Source organism: Styela clava, chromosome 12 (genome assembly GCF_964204865.1).
Source record: "Styela clava chromosome 12, kaStyClav1.hap1.2, whole genome shotgun sequence".
In the NCBI taxonomy this organism is placed as follows: domain Eukaryota; kingdom Metazoa; phylum Chordata; class Ascidiacea; order Stolidobranchia; family Styelidae; genus Styela; species Styela clava.
In genome coordinates this window covers 863,076-888,087 of record NC_135261.1, presented here as the reverse complement: position 1 = coordinate 888,087, position 25,012 = coordinate 863,076, and the positions used below count along the sequence as shown (strand labels likewise).

The 25,012-nt window shown below is 36.5% G+C and overlaps 1 protein-coding gene across 2 annotated transcripts in view; it reads right to left on the bottom strand.

The window, feature by feature from the left end:
* The window catches only part of LOC120330225 (BMP-binding endothelial regulator protein-like), a 29,373-nt gene extending 9,093 nt beyond the window's left edge, over positions 1-20,280 (bottom strand). For both annotated transcript variants that reach the window (XR_013479612.1, XM_078118587.1), the window contains exons 1-7: positions 19,927-20,280; positions 16,952-17,037; positions 4,513-4,606; positions 3,866-3,951; positions 2,396-2,489; positions 1,512-1,594; positions 121-220 (exon numbers count right to left, since the gene is read on the bottom strand). Coding sequence is in view for 1 of the 2 variants with exons in the window: in XM_078118587.1 (XP_077974713.1) it covers positions 121-220; positions 1,512-1,594; positions 2,396-2,489; positions 3,866-3,951; positions 4,513-4,606; positions 16,952-17,037; positions 19,927-20,260 (877 nt within the window). In the remaining variant the exon portion in view is untranslated. The remainder of the gene's footprint in view (positions 1-120; positions 221-1,511; positions 1,595-2,395; positions 2,490-3,865; positions 3,952-4,512; positions 4,607-16,951; positions 17,038-19,926) is intronic.
* Between the last annotated feature and the right edge of the window lie 4,732 nt (positions 20,281-25,012).

The window sequence follows — 25,012 nt, the reverse complement described above, 5'->3', positions numbered from 1 at the left end:
CCATCTTGGTGCACATACATCGGAAGCGTCAAATTTTAACAAAAAAGGCTGAGAATCACTGCAATGGCCATCGCACTCACAAAAGTAAAACATACTTTGATTCGAGTACATTGCAAGTACCTACACACTCCAAACAGCAGCCATCCTCTCTCATACTGTAGTCTTCTCTCTTGCAAGCCAATACAGGACAAGGATCTTTTGAGCAGCTGATGGTACCGTTCTGTAAAGGTACATTTATAGTGTTTATATATATGGGTAGAGTATCAAATATCACCCAAGAAAAGAAGGTAAAAATAAATCATTCTGTCAGGTATATGGGGGAGGTGACTGATCTCTGAGTAAAGTCATATACAATGTCAACCAAACGCAAAAAGCTACGCGCATTCACGCATTAATGAAGGGTAATCATCTCGAAGAAAACTGGCGATCGACCGCTGGAATCATATAGGTTCATTGCGGTGCACCATGCGCACCCACACAGAAGTAAAAGAGACTCATCTCTGAGCAAAGTTACAAGTACTCACACAGAATTAAAGGAGACTCATCTGCGAGCAAACTTACGGACAATCATTCAGAAGTAAAGGAGACTCGTCTCCCAACAAAGTTACGGTCACTCACTCAGGAGTAAAGGAGACTCATTTCTGAGCAAAGTTATGGGCATTCACTCAGAAGTAAAGAAGACTCATCACTGAAAAGAGTTACGGGCACTCACTCAGTAGCAAGAAGCCTCATCTCTGAGCAAAGTTACGATTACTCACATGGAAGTAAAGAAGACTCATATTTTAGCAAAGTTACGGGCATTCACTCAGGAGTAAAGGAGACTCATATTTGAACAAGGTTACGGGTGACCACTGTACTGTAACTATATACAAACATAACCCTTCATTACGCGCCGCATAGTCCCGGAGAGTATTCTTTATTTGTATAAAGGGTGCGCTATATATTATTTAGTTAAGAAGGGCGGCATCTTTTTTAGAAGCCTGGCAATATAATTTATAGACTAACATAGCACAAATAATTGCCATAAAATGCGGTTTTACTTTGTAAATGCCAGCGGTTGTAAATAAATAAAGGCATTATGTATAAAGGCGTGGTGAAGACTTGGGAGGTATTTTTAAAGTCGAAAGTTACAATCCTTCGTGAATTTGTCTGAAAATGAATCGAACTTTGTTTGAAAAATACTTTAGCCAAACATTTCTTTTGCTCAGAGTTGAATTTGCTTTATTTTTGCGGTAATCGCCTTGTTTTGACCAAATTGTATCAGACAACAGGCTCATATATATATAGACGTAAAGATCAAATGTAAAAATGTTAAAAAAATAAAATAAACGACAAATGGAATAGAAATTTTGAAAACATAAAAATAAAAGCAATAGCTTCCTAACTGTCAAGAATAGGAATTCAAAACTAAAACAAATTAACAACTAATTTAATATTAGTAGAGAAGGCGATTTTGACAACAACCCCAGAAAAAACAATTTATATGTAAAATTTGTGCCCAAAAATCTCACCGTACATGTACACCTTGCGCACATATCTTGAGGTAGCTGAAAAGTCTCCCCTTCTCTGTATGCTGCGCCTTGATAAAGACAGCCTGAAAAGAAAAATAAAGTTTGAAATACATTTTTCTCAAATTTCACATTTTTGCATTAGTGAATGGAGCTTGGTATGAAATATACAAAAAGTGACGGTGCAAAAACAAAATGGCACCAAAATTTTGTATAAATCGAATAGCAATCTTTCAATAATTTTGTTTTATATGACTTTTACGCTTCTCTTGTTGATATAGTTAGAGACAAAAACTGGCTTGCATTATTAAATTTACCACCCAGACGTAAGTAATCGGAACTCTAATCTGCATTGTGATATTTTTTGGGCACGAATTCCAATCATTTTGCCAAGTGTGTGTTGTTGTTGTGACAAGCTGCTGGAACAATTGAGTCATATACCAGCGGTTCCTAACCACCAAGGGTCTCTCCAAGGGAGTGGGCACAGAGCAGTTGGAGGAAGGCCACAATGCTTGGCGCAAAAATGATTTTCCTCTTCTCTTTACAAGGAAACTCCCTGTTCTTCCTACTTTCATTGCTTGATGAGGTTATTTCACAGAGTGTTCTCACTTTGTTGTATATGAATTGTTTGAACATAATGGAAATTGGAATCTACCAATTAAAACAACACTATAAATACTATACTTTATATTTTTGGGGTATATATTTGGGCTCTCGTGTTATGTCTAAAAACTTCGACTCTGACCCCACGAAAGGTTTCAAGCATTTTACAACCAGTTGCGTCCGACCACCAGTCTCGGTCGAATACGGGGATAGTTTGCCGTTTCTTCATTCCAGAACATGCATTTGATTAATGAATTAAAAAATTGAACTAAATATATAGTCACCTTGACAAGATGGGCAACACTGTCCGGGAGATGGAGGTAGAGGGTCTTTACAGGTTGTGTGACATTGTAGTTTTGCACGAGTGATTATACCGTCCTGTGGTGAAATAGGAAATAGTTAGTTTTCCGACTAAATATTGAACAAATTTATGGGTGGACATTGGCATAATAGTAGAGGTTCAGAACAGGCCAGTACAGTCTAAGTTAGGCAACAACTCCGTAGTTTTTGCTGGAGTCGAAACTTGAGAATTCCAATGGTGATAAAAAATCGAATATACCTACAGAAGCAGTGAATATACTCAACCTTGTTAACAGTCTATTAAAAAGGCGTGCATGTGCCAAATGGATGGTAGATATTTTCGTATCAGTGATAGAACTAGTAACTTAATAAAATGTGGTGTGTGGTTGAATCATCATCTGCACCTACTTTGTGTATATTCAAATACAATTCTATTTACGCTGAGAATTGAATTGCGTCCCAAAGCCTCTAAATTGAAGCTGTGCTTGAAATTTTAGGGGGTAGGGCTGTGTTCACTCCCTACAGGATGAGTGTGTGGAAATCAATGTGCTCCAAACCCTTGCGTATCTTTATCAATTTTATGAATATAAGAAAACAGAAGAGTTCCTAATCGAATACTCGAAATTGCGACTTTGAATTCCGCCCGTTGATGGGCAACAGGGCCTGCACTTCGGATGTGGTGGTATAAATAAAGGTTGAACTTGAGCCCTGTAGCCTGCTATTCTAAAATATTCGCCTTTTTACCGTACTTTTTGTTGACAGAAGATGTTACTTAATATTCTGCATATTTTTAACAGTGTTTGCCTATTAGGATGAGTAACAGGATGTTTATGACAGATTTGATTGGAGGCGAGTTAAATGGCGTTTTACAACAGACCACCATGGAAGCTATTCTTCTTTTTTTTCATTTGGGTGGTTCTTTAGAAGCCATGGACATTGGTCTTTTATGGGTACCAAAGCGGGCGTAGGCCAATTAAAAAAAAAAAGATTGGTTCTGAATTTTCTAATTTTGATAAGTTTACTCGTATTAGCCAGCCGGTCTTTTTATTCACACATTTTGAAACGGATTTTTTACTCCCCCCCCCCCCCCTGTCTACGCTCCTGAGAACCAATCGGGATAACATCATTTAACAATATAGTTACTGTTAGACCTAATCACGAGTGTCGCGATGTAGTTAGTAAGAATCTTTCGTACGAAACCCCCGAAGGAAAAACATCCCCGCCACCAAGTAAAATAAGAAAACTAGTAATTATTCAGTTAGGGTTAAGGACGCAGATTGCGCTGGAAATTCATATTTTTAAATCATCCTAACCCTAACTTGCTTATTACTAATTTTTTATTCAAATATGTGTCGGGCGTGTTCTTCCCAAATCTCACATTGTTGCATTAGGGGCGGCGGCTTTGCACAAAGTATTTGGTTTACAAAAACAATGCTCCAACTAAAATAACTCACTCTACAAAAAAGCCTCTCACACGGGTTCTTCTCTCCCTCAATCCACTCTGTTGAGGTTTGAAAGGTTTTCCGTCTGTAGTAACATTCTGGAAACATAGTTGTACAACTTATAATTGCTTAGGATTGCCCAGAATGTCATTACAGTATGTTTGAATACGTATTTCTGTTTATTCGTGATGGTACAAGCTGATCCAACAAGGAAAAGAATCAGAAACAGAAGCATAGCCAGACATTTTCCGTGGTGGGGGTATGGAATTTATAATTGCCATGGTAAACCGTGTATCAGCTAGCGGTTTTCCGGGTGGGTACTCAAGTCTTGAGGGTCCATAAAAGCCTTTCAAGCTACGAAAATTGATATGTAGGATACAGAAAAAATGTTTTTTTTTAACGTTTTGAAAAGGGGGTGGGGCGACACTCCACCCCGACCCACTCTGCCCGCTGGCTACGGTCCTGTCCATGAATCTCTTTAATACTTTTCGAGAACTTGAGGAATAAAGGGATCTAAAATAGGCAAAGGAAGAAAGGAAGAAATAAATTGATAAAGGTTGAGTAACATCGCTCAAAAATAGGCAAACAGAAAAATATTTATAAAAAGGAAACCATGAGAAACACTTCATTACTAAGCACAGAAAACAATTAGAGCCTACCTTTGCAAACGGGGCAACATTCTCCATCTTTGTTCACCGGAGACGCACAAACCGGATCTTTATCGCATCTGAATTTGCACTGGACTTTCTGATCCTGAACAACGAAAAAGTAGTGTTTAGTTGTTTAGTTAAATTTTCAGCTTTTTGGCGAATATGTTATCGCTCTGTGTTGCTGCCACGTAAGAAGGCACACGTGAAGGCAGACTGGATACGGCCCTGAAGACTGACGCTGAAATACCAAGACAAACTATATAGATTTATAGCGATGAATGCGTTAGTAAATGCCAGTGGATTCGTCATCAGCAATAAACATATTTTTCCGATGTTTTTTATCTCTTCTTTCCTGATTCTTCAATCAGTTTTATTTATTTTGCTTTATCAATTATTTTATTGTCTTTTATGCTGATTATGGAGTCAAAATAAAGTTAAACTCATACTTATTTCTCGACTGAGCGCGCGCCATATTGTCTGATTTGCCTCTCGCCAAAGCGGTGCCGGCGTTGTTTACACAAAACAATAAAACATATAAACAGACAAAACTGTCATTTGTAATCTTTGATTTATCGCTATGAACGATCGCACACGCGACGCCATAATTGTGATTTAAATCTTTCGGTTTTCTAAATAAGAGAGCTAAATATAGAGTCACCAAGGTCGAATATTGTATCAAAATGTTCCAATATGTCATGGGCACTAAGGCCGAATATCATATTAAAGGCTCCGGTATGTCATGGACACTGAGGCCGAATATCATATCAAAATGTTCCCGTATGCCATAATGAAGTGTTCAATATAAAAAAAGTGTTTCTGTACTTCCTATAAAGTGTTCCCATATGTCATGTGAAGTGTTACCCTGTAGTTAAGTATAATAACAGAACAAATTTTGGCGAATGAATGTCATACAAAGTGTTCCCATATATTAGATAAAATTGTTCCCATGAATTAAAATTAAACAGCTAAATTTTAAATTAAATATGTACAGAAAAAATATAGTAAAAAAATGGTTATTTAGAGATTTCCTCGGTTTAAAGTACTGGAAATTTAATATTGAATAGTTCTTAGTTACGGAAAAAAAGCGTTTTTTTTTTATCAGGAACAACAATATAGCAAAGCGATTCATAAATTCGTTCTAAAAACCTCAAAATGTTACTTTTTTCCATTATTAACAAATTTTGTCAATCCACGTTTTCTACTAAAATTAAAATGTTTTCTATTTTCAAATTGAAAAATTTCGCTAAATTCGCTTAAATACACAGATATATAGGCGGATCTGTTCAATTGTAATCATTTTTTAAACAAGTGAGAATATACGCCATTTCCTTTGATCGTGGATACATTTTAAGATTTAGTAGAAACTTTTGAATTCTGACTATTGAAACTCTGCAAGTCTGGCAAATAGGTATTTAGGCTCAGATTATTACTTTGGCCAGCAACATTTAGAGTAAATTATGAGATCCAGTAAAAATCACATTTTCCGCAGCTAATTTTTATATCATATCACTGATGCGTGTCTAAATTCTGGCCATTTTGTCCCGAGTTAGCCTTTAGGCAAAACGCGTACAAAACTCATTACCTATCAAATTGCATTATTAATTTTTCATGGTATATCAATTGTGCGTGAAGAAATTTCTGTCGTGTGTGTGTGTGTGTCGTAAATGCACTAACAACCACAATGAAAACAATTATGTCCAAAAATCATTCAACCATGAAATCAGCTGTTTCAGATCTCAATTTAAATCAAATCCGACGCTGACCACTTCACTCATGGTGTTATGAATTGGTTAGGCAATGCCCAGCAGGAAAGTTTCTTGTTCTTGAATTTGTAGTAGCTTTTTACTATCAGTTGTTGTTTGTGCTTCGTTCGAAGTGGGATACGTCAAAAAAGCGTCGTATAAACAAAGATATTCTTTATGTTAACTAGAGGTCAAAGTTTAAACACGACTTGGCGCCTGTCCCGCAGATTGCATACTTCCGGTATTGTTCCAGGAAACAATAACTTCCTGGACTAACTGGTCATAAGTTATAGGTTAGAGGTCGTATAATAACAAAAAATAAAAACAACTGTAAAACACCAGCGGTTATCTTGGTTTAAGATGTCGTTAAACCGGTTTTGGAAAGATCGGTCACTTTCTATTTCGGCATTGCCAACCCAATTTATTGCATCCCGAATATGACCTTTGACCCGAGGTTAGAAGCCGAAATGTTCTACTCGCTTACGCTGACATTGTGATGCTGAACGCACTAACTGAAGGAGGCCAGGGTTACTGACAAATGTACCAGCGTTAATTTTAAATAAACGTGCAGAAACAAAATAGGTGAAAAAAACTGAAAAAATGTGTTTTTAGTTTTTTAAATCGGCGATAAAAATAACATCGTTTTCTTTGTAGAATTTCGTTTCCGAACTTTTATGTTTGTTTTCAATATGTCGCGACTGCAGACAATATTTGGGTGAACTGTCTGTAGACGACAAATTTTGGCGCCATCAATCTGCAATTTTAGGCAGATTTTAAAGATCTTTAAGGATTTTGTAAACTTAATGATAAATTTAGCTGCTAAACTTCGAGTTCGTGGATTTTTGTTTCTTTTTTTACCACAAAAATGTGATTTTTTCTATTTTTGACAAAAACTGTGGTGTATACTTCGGTTTCGTGTCTGGAACGCCTAAACGTTTTGTCATTTTCGGTAACTTTTTTTGGCAAATTTCTTAGTATTAGGATTGAATTTACATATTTTTTTAATTTTTTTTTTTCTAAAAATTTCCTGTAAAATTTTCTGATTTTACAAAAAAAATTCCTGTAGAATTTTACGTTTTGATATAATATTAAAGGTAAATATTACATTTTGTAGTAAAATTCGAATTTAGCTTTTTTACTAAAAATGCAATTTTAAAATGTTAAATCGTAATTTTCTAAAAATTTGATGTCAAACCGTTATTTCGGTATTTTGGATTATAACTTTGACAAATTTTACAATATTCTCAGATTGAATTTACGTTTTTACTGGAAAAACAAACATTTTTATCATTCTTTCATTCGTTGGAAAAAATTTATTTTAAAATACATATTTCTGCGTTTTCCGCTATTATTAGACAAATTTCATAATATCAATGTTGATTTTACAATTTATTTTTATAAAAAAAACATTTTTATCATTCTTTGGTTCGTTAGAACTTAACACACTTGAAGATCAAAAGTTACCATTATGATAAGGTTAAGCGGTTCCTTTACATATTTCCATTAGTTTGTTGTTTTAGTCAATTTGTAAAATTATTCCGATAGCGGTTTTGCTATTTCTAAAGTACACAAATTTAAGCACGGCGAAGTGGTTCGAGTACTCGAAATGAACTTTTACAGAATCCTTTTCTCCTAACGCAACTTCTCGGGTCATCAACTAGAAGAAGAATGGGTTCCAAGCTCGGCGGTGTGGCGAATCGTGCTAAACAAGTCCGTGCATCTGAGAAAAATAACTGGCTAACTAATCCCATACCCGACATGGACTGATAGCCGGACGAGAGGCCGCGGTTCACCATATGATTAAGCCATGTTATTGGCTTACCTCTCTCTCCCCTGGGAAAAATATGTAAACCCTATTCGATTATACCAATAACGTGCTAACAGCTCTATATTATATATTTTTTTCATCCAAATTTGCTCAAAGCAATACCCAAACAATCAACTAAAAGTAGAAAGAAAATATAAAGCGATACCAAACGTAGGCGCCGGTTTCCTCTGCGACTTATTAGGTAGAGATGGGGGTTAAAGGGGTAACGTAGCCGCGGGCCATAAATGTCGCTAATTCGAATTTGTTTTGTCTTTGCTATAGTATTTCTAATATTTTTTAATGTTACTATAATACCTAATTGTATAAAATTGTATAAAAACCGAAGTGCGGCTTGCACATATCACTGGATAAAGATACTATGAAAATTGAATAAATAAAGTAGTATATGCCCATTGATGAGGAATAAAAGATTCCAACATAGGCTAAGGGAGAAATTGACAAAAATGCATATTTTGACTTGGAACGCCACTGTGGATTTTTTCGGCCCATAATGTTAACTCAGTAAAAACGTATATTTAGTAAACATAAACATAACCAAAGTAACTCCCAAGACACACCAACAGGAATCAGCCTTCAAGTACAGAAAGCTCATGGCTACGTCACCTTCACGGCTGGTTGGTCATGATCAGTCATCTGAGAAATGCTAGTTTCCAGAAATACAATAAAGATACAAAAGAGAGTACATAAAGAGTAATTCAATTTGTCCCACCTAATGTTGTCACAAACTAACTAAAACCCAACTTTGATGTTTCAGCTAAAAAATAGCTCAAGGAATTAGTTGAGATTAGATTTAGTATTGGCACGAGGCTTATTGTTTTTCCTTATTGCTTTTGCTACACTGTAAATATTGTTCATAAAATGTAACTTTTTACGTCACACTGACATGGCCCGCCAGAATGAGTGGGCAAAATTTTCAGGACTTTGGTCCCAAAACTTTGCCCTGGATATACCAATCAAAGGCATCAAGAACAGAGATAAGTAACTCATTCGAAACATCCCGGCTAATGAGAAAATATTTGACTGAAGAATTATAGATAACAAAGGTTATTAGTTTATGTTTTGTCGAGTTAAAAGTCGGCTTGAAATTTCTAAACATTTGCGGTGCATAAAATCATAAATCACAGCGGTTTGGCTAAATTTGGGTTGCTGTTGTTGGTGCATAAAGTGATTTTCTCTTCAATTACTGGATTGATTAGGTGTACATTTTTAGTATGTCGCATTTACAGTTTGTGACTGTTTTCTAGTCACTGTCACTATTATTTTCATTTTTACTCTTCTGGAGGAAGATTTACAAACTTTGTTTATTTAGAAAAATAGTGACACCATGTTGCAATCCAACTTTTGTGCATACGTATTAAAGCATTGCTTTTTTGTTTTTACTTTGGCTTTCTAAGAGATCCAACCGTGGCCGAGTATAGCTGAAACATATCCGTGTTTAGAGACGGTTGGAAATAGGGATCAATATATGTTCCCAACCGCCATTTGAATGGCCGAGAGATAAGTCACCTTTACTTCTGACTGAGTCCACGTAACTTTGCTCAGAGATATTTCTCTTTTACTTCTGAGCAAGTGCCCATAACTTTGCTCTTAGATGAGTCTTCTTTACTTCTAAATGAGTCCACGTAACTTTGCTCAGAGATATTTCTTCTTTACTTCTGAGCAAGTCCTCATAACTTTGCTCTTAGATGAGTCTTCTTTACTTCTAAATGAGTGCCCGTAACTTTGCTCAGAAAAGAGTCTCCTTTACTTCTGACTGAGTCCACGTAACTTTGCTCAGAGATATTTCTTCTTTACTTCTGAGCAAGTGCCCATAACTTTGCTCCTAGATGAGTCTTCTTTACTTCTAAATGAGTGCCCGTAACTTTGCTCAGAAATGAGTCTCCTTTACTTCTGACTGAGTCCACGTAACTTTGCTCAGAGATATTTCTTCTTTACTTCTGAGCAAGTGCCCATAACTTTGCTCCTAGATGAGTCTTCTTTACTTCTAAATGAGTGCCCGTAACTTTGCTCAGAAATGAGTCTCCTTTACTTCTGACTGAGTCCACGTAACTTTGCTCAGAGATATTTCTTCTTTACTTCTGAGCAAGTGCCCATAACTTTGCTCTTAGATGAGTCTTCTTTACTTCTAAATGAGTGCCCGTAACTTTGCTCAGAAATGAGTCTCCTTTACTTCTGACTGAGTCCACGTAACTTTGCTCAGACATATTTTTCCTTTACTTCTGAGCAAGTGCCCATAACTTTGCTTTTAGATGAGTCTTCTTTACTTCTAAATGAGTGCCCGTAACTTTGCTCAGAAATGAGTCTCCTTTACTTCTGACTGAGTCCACGTAACTTTGCTCAGAGATATTTTTCCTTTACTTCTGAGCAAGTCCTCATAACTTTGCTCTTAGATGAGTCTTCTTTACTTCTAAATGAGTGCCCGTAATATGCATTTGCTCAGAAATGAGTCTCCTTCATATCTGAGTGAATCCACGTAACTTTGCTCGTAAACCAGTCTCCTTCACTAATTCTGAGTGAGAGACCGTAATTCAATAAGTTCTGATAATGGAATGACCCATCACTTGCTGATTAAAAAACCCTAAGATTTCAGTATAATTTCTTCATTCACTTAACAGCATGCTTTAAATAGGTCAATCTCATTACCAGGATTAAAGTAAAGTTTACCAAATGGTTAATCCCCACGTTAGATAAATATAGTTTGGCTTAAACCAGACATATTGTCTATGTATTCTTGATTAAACCCAGAGATAACCCGACCTGAAGGTCTTATTTCAAAATTCTTTGACGAAAACTCGTACGCTAAGGCGCATAGTATAATTTAGGGTACTCCCGTAGTATGTGTACCCGGTTAGGGTTACGCCATATATAATTCCGATTTTCCTTATTTTAGTTCTACTACGAGTTTGAGGAATGTCTGTGTTAGCCAAGTGAATATACCCCCTGCCCATAGGTTTCCATCCCTTCACACAACTTGGTGTGAAGTAGGCGAACAAGATTAGTTACCTATATATTGGCACAACATACCTCTGAAGCGCCCAATTTAGATATACAGAATGAGGTAGTTAAGCTTCTCTTTTTCAATAGAAGTTACATGGCTTCATTCTTAACAAGGATTTACATAGCTAGTCAAGTTTTAGAGGTCTGAAAATCTACTAACATGTTATCGTAATTAATTCCAGCAATCTGTCCGCCTGATCGTTTCTTCTCCTCAAGTTAAGTCGAAATGCAGCCAACGGTATCACCCCCAACAATTTTATACTTCACACAAAAAGTATACGCTAGCAATGTTTTTTCTTTCAATTCATTCATACGACTATGCGCTTAAATTTATATTTGATTTTAGTACGTTATGACGTCATTATAAGTGGGAGTGTTGGACGTGTTATGTTTAAAAAAAAGGTTTGTGAAATGGCGCCATTTTTGGATTATTGTGCTAATTCTGGGAATTATGAAGTTATGTTTAGTATTGTGACGTCAAGATTATTGTATATTGACGCAAATTTTTACATGTTTACGTCGAGATTATTGTACAATGACACAAATTTTCATATTATGGCAACAAGATTTTCTATTAAAACGTCATGTTTTGTATTGTGACGTCAGGATTATTATATAATGGCACAACTTTTTACATTATGACGCTATGACGCAAATTTCGGTATTATGACGCCAATTTTTTTTTATTACGTCCCGTTTTTTTTCTTTTTATTTCCCTCTTTCACTTATAAAAATGCTACAAACGAACAACATTGTTACATATATACACGCTTACCGATGTTTCATTCACGCACCGCTGCCCTAACTAACAGCCGTTCACGCTAAATTGGTTTGATAGGATTTGCTTAAGCCTTTGAGCTCTGTGATTTGCTCGTTTATTTTGGGTGTCAGCTTGGGAGGCCGCGGAATTTTTGGGGTGAAAATATTACGAAGCCGTAAAATAGGAAAAATTGCAAATTTTACGATTTGCAAAGTATTTTGAGTGCTTTGGAGAGTGGACGTTAACAAACTGGTTTCCATGTTCAGAACCAACATTTTCATCAAAATAAACAACCGTGTGCCGCTTACATGTACTAATAGCAAGTTTTAACCTAGTGTATCTAAGCGTTTGCGAGAATAATTTTTGATTATTGCAACTAAACTAAAGCTCATCGGAAGACATAATGACAATTAAAATACTTAATTTACAATTAATTTTTGGAAACACAAGTGGAAACTGACAAATAACACGCAAAATTGTGAAAAAAAGCAATGTTTACAGTCATGCATGAATATCTATCTGAGCGAACAAAATGTCTGAGTGGCTGCGAAAATTACAATTGTTACGTCAACGTTGACTTTTTGCTGGTTGGTCATTGTATGGAAATAAACAAGGAAATCGATGATCGGGGAAACACCCATAAAGCTCTAAGTCAGAGGTATTTCATTGTATTACTACACATTGAGCATCGCTCTTGTATTTTGTTGAACGGTACATTTGCAGTTTTGTTCGCAGAGTAAAATATGGGAACAGGATTTACATATTTACTATTCCTCTTGAGCGGAAATCCGATAAAATGGCTCAACCATAGGGCGAACGACGATCTCTCGTCCGGTTATCCGGTCTTTATCGAGCGCTCCGGTAGTATGTGTACCAGGATGCCCAACCTGATACACATATCAGGTTCAGGTTGTGCGCCATCTCAGTGCACATACTTCGGGAGCACCCCTTATCCAGGTATTCTCTGGAAGGGCGGGCTCCAGTAATTCTTATTTTGTACACGGAACTTGGGGTGAAAATACCATAGTGGCTTTTGTTACATAACAATGTTATCACACGTTACGAACTTCAAGATAAAAGAGAACCGCGCGGTTGCAGTTGACAATAATCCAATTTCGCTTTACGACGGGGAATGCATCTCATTGTATATATTATGTAAGAAAATGCTAACATTTGTGGTAACAATATTAATTTTACAGTCCAGTCTTAAGCCGCATCATTTGCCCAAAACAGGAGTTAATGTAAGTTTACATATACGACTCTAGCGTGAGTAAAATGTGCGGGCAACCACTGAAATAACACAGAGCAGACAATGAAATTCCCCTAACCCTAACCTCTGATTGCAGACATCCGCGTACACATCAAGACGAGATTTTAAACGTATGCGCGTACGCAGCCGACAAAAAGATTCCTATGTCGTTTACTAATATAGTATGGTTTGTTGCATATATAATTTAAAAAACAAGACTACCAATTATGGTAACATTATTTATTTCACTGTCAAACCTCCGGAACAGTCGCTAGGAAACGTTCCCAAAAGTACAGATGAAACTCATGTCTGAGCAAAGTTATGGGCGACCACGGAAATGACGATATTATGGTTGTGTATTGTGCGTAATACCTCAGAAGTAAAGGAGACTCATCTCTGAGTAGAATCAAATTTCCAAATTTTACGATTTTCTTAACAGCACATTAAGAGGGATTATGATGTTACAAGAGATAATCTATGAGCAAATAATCGGACAAATGGACAATCCCATCGAACTAATTGAAATTCAAACAATAAGAGAGACAGACCGAGATGTCGAGACTTGGATGAATTTAACGGAAAGAATTAATTTTTATAAATGAAGGAGCGCAAACACGAGTTCTTTAATAATTTTATTATGAAAAATTTGCTCAAAGAAATAGCTCAGAAGTAAAAGAGACTCATCTCTGAGCAAAGTAACGTTCAATCAATCAGAAGTAAATGTAACTTATCTCTGAACAAAGTTACAGGCACTCACTCAAAAGTAAAGGAGCCTCATCACTGAGCAAAATTACGGGCACTCACCCAGAAGTAAAGGAGACTCATTTCTGAACAAAGTTACAGGCACTCACTCAGAAGTAAAGGAGCCTCATCACTGAGCAAAGTTACGGGCACTCACTCAGAAGTAAAGAAGACTCATCACTGAGCAAAGTTACGGGCACTCATTCAGAAGTAAAGGAGCCTCATCACTGAGCAAAGTTACGGGCACTCACTCAGAAGTAAAGAAGACTCATCACTGAGCAAAGTTACGGGCACTCACTCAGAAGTGAAGAAGACTCATCACTGAGCAAAGTTACAGGCACTCACTCAGAAGTAAAGAAGACTCATCACTGAGCAAAGTTACGGGCACTCACTCAGAAGTAAAGAAGACTCATCACTGAGCAAAGTTACGGGCACTCACTCAGAAGTAAAGAAGACTCATCACTGAGCAAAGTTACGGGCACTCACTCAGAAGTAAAGAAGACTCATCAATGAGCAAAGTTACGGGCACTCACTCAGAAGTAAAGAAGACTCATCACTGAGCAAAGTTACGGGCACTCACTCAGAAGTGAAGAAGACTCATCACTGAGCAAAGTTACAGGCACTCACTCAGAAGTAAAGAAGACTCATCACTGAGCAAAGTTACGGGCACTCACTCAGAAGTAAATACGACTCATCTCTGAGCAAAGTTATGGGCACTCACTCACAAGTAAAGACGACTCATCTCTGAGCAAAGTTATGGGCACTCACTCATAAGTAAAGACGACTCATCTCTGAGCAAAGTTACAGGTGCTCACCCAGAAGTAAAGGAGACTCATTTCTGAACAAAGTTACAGGCACTCACTCAGAAGTAAAGGAGCCTCATCACTGAGCAAAGTTATGGGCACTCACTCACAAGTAAAGACGACTCATCTCTGAGCAAAGTTATGGGCACTCACTCAGAAGTAAATGAGACTCTTCTCCGAGCAAAGTTACGAGCAATTCGTAACAAAATAAATTTAAATTCTGTCGTCACAATTCGTAGTACTAAGAGTCAATTGTCATTTAATCCCTATTCTGACGTGAGAATAAATGTTTGTTTGTTTTAAAAACGATACAATAAGACGCAAATTTAACTATTTTGGGTGTGTTTCGTAAACAATGATTCGTTTTTCGCCTATTGCCTACTTTAAATATGGCCACGTACAACGTGCCAGGTATTACAAGTTTTCAGAAAAATTGAACTCGCTCAGATAGACTTTTTGCATGGATTATGGAAACTACCACAAATCCAGAAGTCCACATCTTTTTTTTTAATAGAAAATTGCAAAGAAAGTGGACTGAGAACCCCTTGCACAATGGCATATATTCAGACTTACCAACTAGAAAAAATAAAAATACTAAAATTATTAAAAGAACCCAAAGACATGTGGAACGCAATAGCAATAAGGAAAATTTAAAATATTTGTTCAATAAAGTTATTACACTTTTTAACGCTGTCCATGCCCCCATAGTAATGTGACCCCAAAGTGATATTCTCACGGCAAAGTCGCACTCTTTAACAACTGAGAGAGACTCGTCTCTGAGCAGTGAAGTGTCAAGAGCTCCAATATTGAATTCAAAATGACTGGTTGACAACATAAAATTTAAGATAATTTTACGTTTATTTTTAATCACATTACTTTGATGTATAGTGCGTTCTCTACCTATTGATCGGCGTTAATTCCCTTGTTTGGCCAAACGATAAAATAATATTATGTTTATGAACAAGTAAAGGATTCACGGGACATAGTTCCCACCTTACGATGTCCACGTTTTATTGGCCGTAGTGAATAACTAAGTTGGCATTGCAGTTAGCGCTGGGCATTTTCGAGTGCCTGATGATTTTTGATTCGAATCGAATATTTTTTATGCGATTCTAATTCTATCATTTTCGCGTGGACTCTATCAATATATCTCAAGAAATTTTTGTTATGAAAATAATGACGACATCGACAAAGATGTCACTGATTGATGATTTAATATTTTGTTACATTAAAATGAGGTTAGACCACCCGGGTTTTGATTAGTGTACCGTAAACACAGAAAATGGCTGATCCACTAAACTGGACACCCAGACCTTGGACTGATTGATCGGCCAACTAATTTATGGCTGATTCTTCGTGAACGCCTGTATAAACAAAGGAAATCTTCCAGATGTCACTGATATAAAGCAAGCTCCTATAGTTTAAAAAAAAGGCTCGGCATCCACGAGGTGACGGGCACCAGGGAGTTTCTAAGGCCTTGATTTGGGGGTCAGACCCCACTCCCAAAATCGAAGCAAAATTTTACTTGAATTACATATTCATTCCTTCATATCACAAAACAGAATATTCTTTTAATTCAAAAGTATTTTTTTGTAGAAATATATTTGTGTTAGTGTGCAGCTGAACTCTTGAATTAAATCGAATAGTCATGTTTACTCCTGCTACAGAATCCTTGCGTTATACGCATACACTTGCAAATTAGGGTATATTGGTTATATTTAATCACACATATATATATATATATAATAATAATAGAGACATTCTTCAATTAAAATTTCAATCTAACCTAATCACATAAAAATTCCACTGAATTCGCCATATTTTCTATATATATATATCACAAGACGAAGTTTCTAATTTTTCGTGACCGCCTGTAAAAACAACCCAACTCCCCTTCTCGATAAATCAATGCCTGCAGTGCCTAATTGGCGTAAAACCGATACATTTATGTAAAACCGCTACAATGACGGATGGGTCAGGGGTCATAAACAGCACGATGACAGAATGATGGAGCCCTTTTGTAAAAAAAAATCTGGCGTAACAATACAGGGTTTTCATGCTGTCCCTCTTTTTAGATCTTGCATTTTGGAAAATAAATTTAATTTGGTTGCTATGATTCGAAATACTATTCAACACGAAAATCTTCTAAATATATAAATCTACATCTATATTCACATATACCCACACATATATGTGTACAAATACACATACAAGCGTTACCTACATATACACATATCAATTACACATACAAGTGCTACCTATATACACATACACATATAAATATATCCCACACATACACATAAAGATTTAACATACACATGTACCCACCTTACACACACATTGAAAACAAGGGTTATCTTTTATTAAATCTACTTCAACTTTCTCGCCCTCGTTCGTGCAATTTGTTTCTTCTCCTGAGTGAAAAAAAGAACAAAATTAATGATTTGCGAGGTTTAAAAAGATCAAGTGTTTTGGTCTCAATAGGCAAAGCAAAAATGTGTATGGAATGTGGCATCAGGCTGGTAATTCAGATATTATCTATATTATCAGACATTATCTAAAGGTTACCATTCAATTTTAATTTACTCGGGAAGATTAATCAGTAAAAACAATGTGTTTTCTTGTTTTTATTTTTATAAATTTATTATGGGAATCCGGAAATAATAGTCAACTTTTTCAGGGGCTCCATAACACCAAAAGTTTGAGAACCCCTGTCCTTATCCTATCAAATGTTTCAAATTTCAACAAATTCTTGCAAATACCAAACCTTAAATTTTGAAAATTTAATTTTTGTAATATTTTCTAAGATCTTCAGAATTCAATCAAGCAAGTCATAGAAGAATGTTCTTTTTGCGAATTAGGGCAAATTTTGAGTCGAATTTACGCAAATGGAGTGTTATTTAGGCATTGTTTGGCAAAATAAATATATTCAAAAATGTAATTTTGGGTGATTTGTAAAAAATTTTCAATTTGGGATTCGTTTCAAGCATGGCATATGAATAAAAATCAAAAAACGAAAAGCCATTTTTGAGCCTGAAACAGGTTTTTATACAATTTTGAGTCAGTTTGCCCTAATTTATGAAGCTGTTTTCAGATGCATTTAAAGTATGGCGTAAAAAATCAAAAGTTGGGTAATTTTTCAAAAATTTTTGGATTTGAAGCATGCCGAATGCAATGAAAATCTAAAAACGAAAAGTCATTTTTGGGTCAAAAAACAGGTTTTTAGACAATTTGAAGTCGTATTTTGTTTCCAAAACATATCAAGTTTCGAAATCATTTACCTAAGAAACTTTTGTTTGATTTTCTGGGTCAGTTAGTAAACGATTGTGTCACAAATTTGTGGGGAGACCTTCGATTTGTTCTCATTTGAGTCAATAAATGGGGTGTATTGTTACATAACAATACAAATAGGAAATGGGATATTTTGAGCACCGTTGAGTGATCGTTGAATTTTAACAATTTTTTTGTTCGACATTTTGGAGCCGAAGCGAATCGAATAGTTGAATAGAAGTAAATTTACAGTAAGGTGGGAATTTACTTTTCTGAGCTCGTCAGTTGCAGATAATAGACTTGGCTACTGGACCGGAAGATCGAAACTGAATATGACAAACTGTGTATAAAAAAATTCATTTACAACAGCTAGGCTAACGTTTATATAACAATGAGAATCACAGAGTAGCAATCGTGGTCATTATGACGTTATTTTCATCGATATTCTCAACGGAAATTTATATTCATAAAAATTATAGTCATAATTTCAACAGACACAAGTGGGCCGGATAAAACACTTCGATGGACCGAATCCGTCCCGCGGGCCGTAAACTGATCCACTTTGATTTACAGGGTGTGCAAAAAGACTTTTACAAACGACTTGAATGTGTTGGTTTTGCAGGTCAGGTTTCACTGTTCATGCGAACCACCTCACACACAGGATGTAACAGATTGAGTTTTCGGTTGACATGCGCGTACGTTTCAAATTTGTTCTAAGTTTTGCTCGCCTTCCAGGTACATCTTTGCTGTTAGTTTGTCTGTTTGTTGCTGTTTCAAGCCAGAGAGACCGAAACAAAATGATTGATTGTAAAATACAAGAAACTGAAAGTTTGGTTTAAGACAGAAAAGTCAAAAGTAACTATACAACAAAACCACAGCGAGTTTGTTTTTGATGAATCTTCAAATTTCAAAGTAAAAATAAACTTGAGTGAACACCGCATTGCGTGCGGATGTACTTACTTTAAAAACAGAGTAAAATCTGTCCGCACTTGACCCAGCGTCGAACCTTTACCCACAGTTGCTTTTCAGAAGTTACATTATGGTTGCGAATAGCGGGAGACAGGTAAAACATTTCCATTAGGCCAGTGCTATATTGAACATTGAGGAAAATAAGCACGTGCTTTGGGCACCAAGGGAAAAGCGGCACCATAGAAATTTTCATAGCTAATCATTGCTGACAACAAAGACCCTAATATTGGCGCCTTTAAAATAAAATTTTTGTATATCATCTTGAACCTGTAAGTACTGTATAGGAACTTTTTTTAAAACAAAAAGTCATGCAAACTAATTGTAACTTGGCCTTCAATTAGCAATGGATATTGAAACTTATTAAATTTCAGACGGCATAGAACACTAGTTTTTTATTATTTTTGAACAAAGGGCACCTATGTTCTACGTGCACAGAGCCTCTGACGACAAAGTGACGGCTTTAATCTACAAGCATTGATAATTTTGAATCGATTACAGGGATGTGCAACGTTTTTTGTCGTTAGGCCATACAACCAACTTCAGACATTTAGCTGTGCCACACAAAAAATGTGAACGCTGCTATCGCTTAGCCTTAAAGTAATAAATGCACTCGGCAAAACGGCGAAATATTTAACGCAGCGAAAAGAGCCAAAAGTATTATTCATTTTTTATTCACGTGAACGCCTTTTTAAACATAAACTGCCGGATTAGGATTTTATACTTGATGGGGGGAAATCTGAGCTTTGACGAGGGCTTCACTAAATAGCTTAGCGGGACGATATGTGTCCCGCGGGCCGTCTGTTGCACACCCTTGGATTAGTTCAATAATTGTAAAAAAAGGCAATTTTTTCACAACCACATGCAACCACATAAACAAGAAATAACTAAAACCAATTTCCATAGGTCGGTCCAATATTAATTTTCCTAATTAACATCACGACCCCCCTGGTAGGATAATTAGTGATTTTCCGGAGTGTAAGATCAAAGAGTGTATCCTATTCTCATTATAGCGTGAGTCAAATAGCAATTTGACCGAAGGGGTAAAAATAAGCATAACGACTTACCGACAACTAATTGTCCGAATATCTGTCTAGATGACTGGCTCAAATGAATAATGCTGAATAATAATACAAATGTAGAAATATTGTGACGAAAGAATTGATTTTTTGAGGTAGATAAGGCCGATGACGAAAACAATTTCCGCCGCTGGGAAGTGAGGTAATTTCCCGCAGAATGTGTAATATGTCCCGGTCGCTGTTTTGACCTGCAGTTTTTACATAATCCAAGTCCGATATGCTTTGTTGTTAAATATATTCCATTCCTATGCGTATATTTCCCATGTGCACATATATGAGAGTTTATGTGCACACTTTTGTCCGTGTGGGAAGATAATTCCATATTAAGAGTATATAGTTATACCATTGAAACGTTCTATTTCTTGAATGTTACAAAGAGAGTGAAAGATTAAAAAAATTGTTATTATTAAATTAAACATAATAAGTTAAGGCAAAGTAAGGTTCTGAACCTTCAACAGAACATAGAAAGAGCACTGGCGCAAGTTTCAAATGCAACTACTAACTCGGTAAAAAGCTATAAATAAGATTTTTTGTAAATGTCACCAAAGCAAGGTCTCGAGTCATGGGCTTACCCAAGGCGAGAAGGTTTGCGGGTCGGAACACCAACTTGAAATGTAAAATAAAACATTTTTCTGTATCATAAATAGCAATTTTTCGCAGCTTGAAACGCTGATCCGACCCTCAAGACTATTAAGAACTCACGATTTCAGGTCTCTGGTCAGACCTGCTAGCTGTTACAGTCTAACCTGGCAGGTAGAAATATTATAGCCCCCTCCCGCTCTGAAAATTCCTGTCTACGTTCCTGTCTCGAGCACCCACAATAGGCGTTCTTCTGCGCAAGTAAGGATTAAAAAAACATTTTCAAATTTCTACCATTCCCTGTAAATGATGTTGCTCATTTAATGGTCGAAGAAATATCTTCAACTTTAAAACGGTAATGGCTAGCCAGTTACGTAACGGTAACGGTTGAGTCGGTCATATTCTTCCAGATAACGGCTGAAAACAGCAACCGGCAAATCGTCACCAAACGCCCAACTTCACTATCAAACCTCCAATAATATTTGATTTATAACTTTTTACAGTTTTCTTTCGATGTTCGATGTATATTTTATTGTGAGCTACTGTTTGCACTGCATACGGGCTGCTATGTTTGGGGAAAAGTTGAAATGCATTCTAAATGTCCACCTTCCTCTGTTCTAGGATTAATAATTAACGATTAAGTGGTAAATTATATTTAGGTAATGGGTAAAAGACATTTCAACCTCTGCTTTCAAATTTATCCATAACGGTTAACCATTTAATTAGGCTCGATAATTGTCAAATGACATTCAAATTATCACCACTTCTGTTATTGTTATAAATTATTTGATTTTGCTTAGTTAAAGGTAACGGTTAAATGGTCAAGTAACGCTACCAATTAACCACATAGTTAATGGTCAAAGAAGCATCATTAAACTCCACTATCACTACAGCCATTCACCCAAAATAATACTTTATTCATAACGTTTTATAGTTTCCTTTCAATCTTCGAGTTATCGCGAGATACTGTTTGTATTTAAATTTTAAAGAGAATATAAATATTTCTGAAACTTTAGTTCGCGTACCGGTTATCCGGTCAAAAGTTAAAAATTCACATTTTTATTGTAAGGATAAAAGTTTACGGATTACCAGTCAGTTTATCCACTGAGTAAACATTTTAAGGTTCACGACGGTAAACCAGTTCATTATAACCGTGTAGTTAGTTATATGTGTACTCGTAACGTTACAAAATTTTCGGAACTCCTGAAGTATGCGCACCAAGATGTCGCATAACCTGAACCCTAACCTGATACACAACCCGAGTTCAGGTTGTGCGCCATCTTGGTGCGCATACTTCAGGAGGTCCAAATTTTCGCTTTTGCTGTTTAACTCAATTACCATTCAGTCTTGGTATATTTAGATGAATTTTTTTTTGGATAACCCTATAAACCAGAGGTGAGCAAGGTTTTGGACCTGTGGTCTGGGCATCTATACCTACGAACAATATTTACAGTGTTACAAAAGCAAAAATCGAAAACAATAAGCCTGGTGTCAAAACTAAATTTAATAGCAATGTTAACAAATTCTTGAGTTAGTATTAGCTTAAACATTAAAATTAGTTTTAGTTTGATTTTGGCAGCATCAGGCGGGTCAAATTAAATTACCAAACAGGCTGAATTTGGCCCACAGGCCGTAGTTTGCGAATGTCAGCTATAAATTCAAACAGTCCCGTCAAGGGAGGCTCAAAATTATCATCAATTTTAGTATATTTTACCACGCTGTTTCAGAAGTCTATAAAACTATACTTCAGCAAATATTAACCAAATAATATTTTGCGACTTCTTTCATCTCTGATTTGACCTGTTTTATTGGCGGCTTCCGTTCTGTTTGTTTAACTTTTATATACTTTATTCTATTCGAACTCACTCAGAAGGCACTGTACCAGGTAAAAGCACTGTAGCTGTGTTCCCCAGCCAATGAGTCGCGACTAGGGGCGGGCATTTTCGAATACCTGATGATTTCAAAATCGAATTGAATATTTTTTTCGAATCGAATCGAATCTCGAATACTCGATAGTCGATGGGAGGTATGTAATTGTATGCAATTTTTTATTGTAATTGGTCCTGTCAACAAATGAATTACTAAAAACATAGAATGCATCACTAGGACAGATTGCTGGGCGTTAACACACAATAACAAAACACTTATTTATTAATATCTCAATACCGAAAATAGTCATATGTCAGGATTGCATTGAAAAAATATGGCTACAATAAAAAAACTGGGTAATCCATCTCAACCATTGGCGGAGAGAAAAAAACAAGAAGGCGGCGATTCGAAATTTTGCTCTGGACAGATTCGAATAGTTTACTATTCGAATGGATTCGAATATTCGATTCCAAGTGCCCAGCCCTAGTCGCGACCCGAAGTTTTGATTCGTCTGGAAATTTTCTTGGGTTGATTGTTTTTCCAACAAAAAACTAAAAGTTACTGCTTTTTTTCCCAAGTTTATTTTTATTCGGAGCTCCCGAAGTATATGCACCAAGATGACGCACAACCTGAACATAGTATGTGTACCAGGTTAAGATTCAGGTGCGCCTTCATACTTCGGGAGCGCCTTTTATTGAACTGTTACTCAGTAGTAAGTGTATATTGTGGGAAGTATCTCCGCATAAAAACTTGTAAGCATTTATTTTGCTCAAATAAAGCACGCCACGATTTCAAAATCGTGCTTATGGCAAATAAACGTAGTTTCCCACTTTGGATAAATTCATGGGGAAATGAATTTTATATAGAAATGTTTGTTTCATATTAGTCATTTAATGGTGATCATATAAAGCATAAGCATTACAAACTGCCACAATTAAAATTGTGTGGCCCGCGAAGAAGTGCCAATTTCGAATGGCGGGCGGCCAATGAAACGAGTTTTTTTTATTTTAGTTTAATATGGTACGTGTGGGTAACTCCAATGCCTTTGCTTTGCGAAGCTTATATCTGAGTAATTATCTACGCATATGACGTTACAACGCCCCAACAGATAGCTTGTGCGAAGCGAACAGCGCATGTCATAAGATTAATTATCAAAACCCTAGTCGAGTCAATGGCTGAGACTCACTGACGGTTAGTTTCGCTAGAGCTATTCCATTCAGATAACTCGAGTGTTTGCTAATTTATGACTCGAGTTCAATTCAAGTCGAGTCAATAAATCGAATCCTCCCCACTACCGGTGCAAATGCTCATAATTTGAAAGGCACCTCAGTCCTGCAACCCATTGAATACAGGGGCGTACCCATGGGGTTTGGGGGCAGGAACCAACCTTCCCCTTTTTAAAATGTAAAAAAATGATTTTCTTTTATCATAAATATCAATTTTCGTAGCCAGAAATGCTCTTTAGACCCTCATGGCTGATGCAGACAGGCTTTTTCAGGCCCGGCCGGACCCGATACCTGTTACGATCTAACTTGATGATTAAAAAATTTAGAACCCCTAGCTATGCCTCTGATTTAGTACACCTTGAGCGAGGAGCTAATATATTTTGTTCAGTGAATGGTAAAAAGCTCGCTATGTGATTAGGTCGTCCTATCGGCTTCCGTCTCCCCATATATTACCACTTATTTTACATATATTAACTAGCACAATCGATTGCTTACTCGAGCGGATCTAGAAATGCCGGTTGCGCGCATGCGTGGCGTCCCTGGTTTCACGAAATTGTCATGAATGAGATAATAGGGATAGGAAAGAATAGGCTCCGCTCGTATCGCTTTTGCTGAACCACTTTCTGTGATCTAATTTTACATCGTTAACAGATATACACGAATGCTCTGCAAAGGACTTTAAATGAAACTCATTATAATTCGGCGTCTCCATGTCTACCATATCGACACAGCGCAATCTAAACTCCTCAGCTAAACAGAAGCACTGTTTGTGGTTTGTCATTATAAAATAATCTGCATATAAAACCTGTTATCGTGATCTGTTTGTATTTGTTCCTCCAACATCCAAAACGTGACTTTTGCTAAATTCGTTCGCTACAATTGTTACATCAATGGGTATTTACAGAGATGTGTTGCATCACCATAAATCTAAACCAGGACGGCTGGTGGCGGGGGAAAAGGGGAGTAATTATTCATGTCCCAGATAGTATAACGTCACAACATGACGGTCTATTGAAGCTTTTACAGATCGTGGTCTTGCTTTAAACAAATTTTTAAAATTTATTTATTGAAGGATGTGGAAGTTATCGCGATGTTCTTCATGTGACCTCTTTTTTCTAGCTCTCTCGCTCTCTTTTCTATGCTGAGTGTCCTCCATGGTCAACCTCGTGCCCTAACCCAATGTTCAACAACCTTTAGCATTGAAAGCGCTATTTAGCTTCCATTCAATCAAACTCAAACCTACACGGAGCCGCACATCTACTCTAATGTCAGTGACTAATAAAACTTTCAGAAAGTCACTATGATGCAATAATCCTGTTTACACTAAAAAGAAACTGAATGAAATACGAATGATGCATTAATGCAATAATTCAGTCTATGGCTAAATGAAACCAAATTAA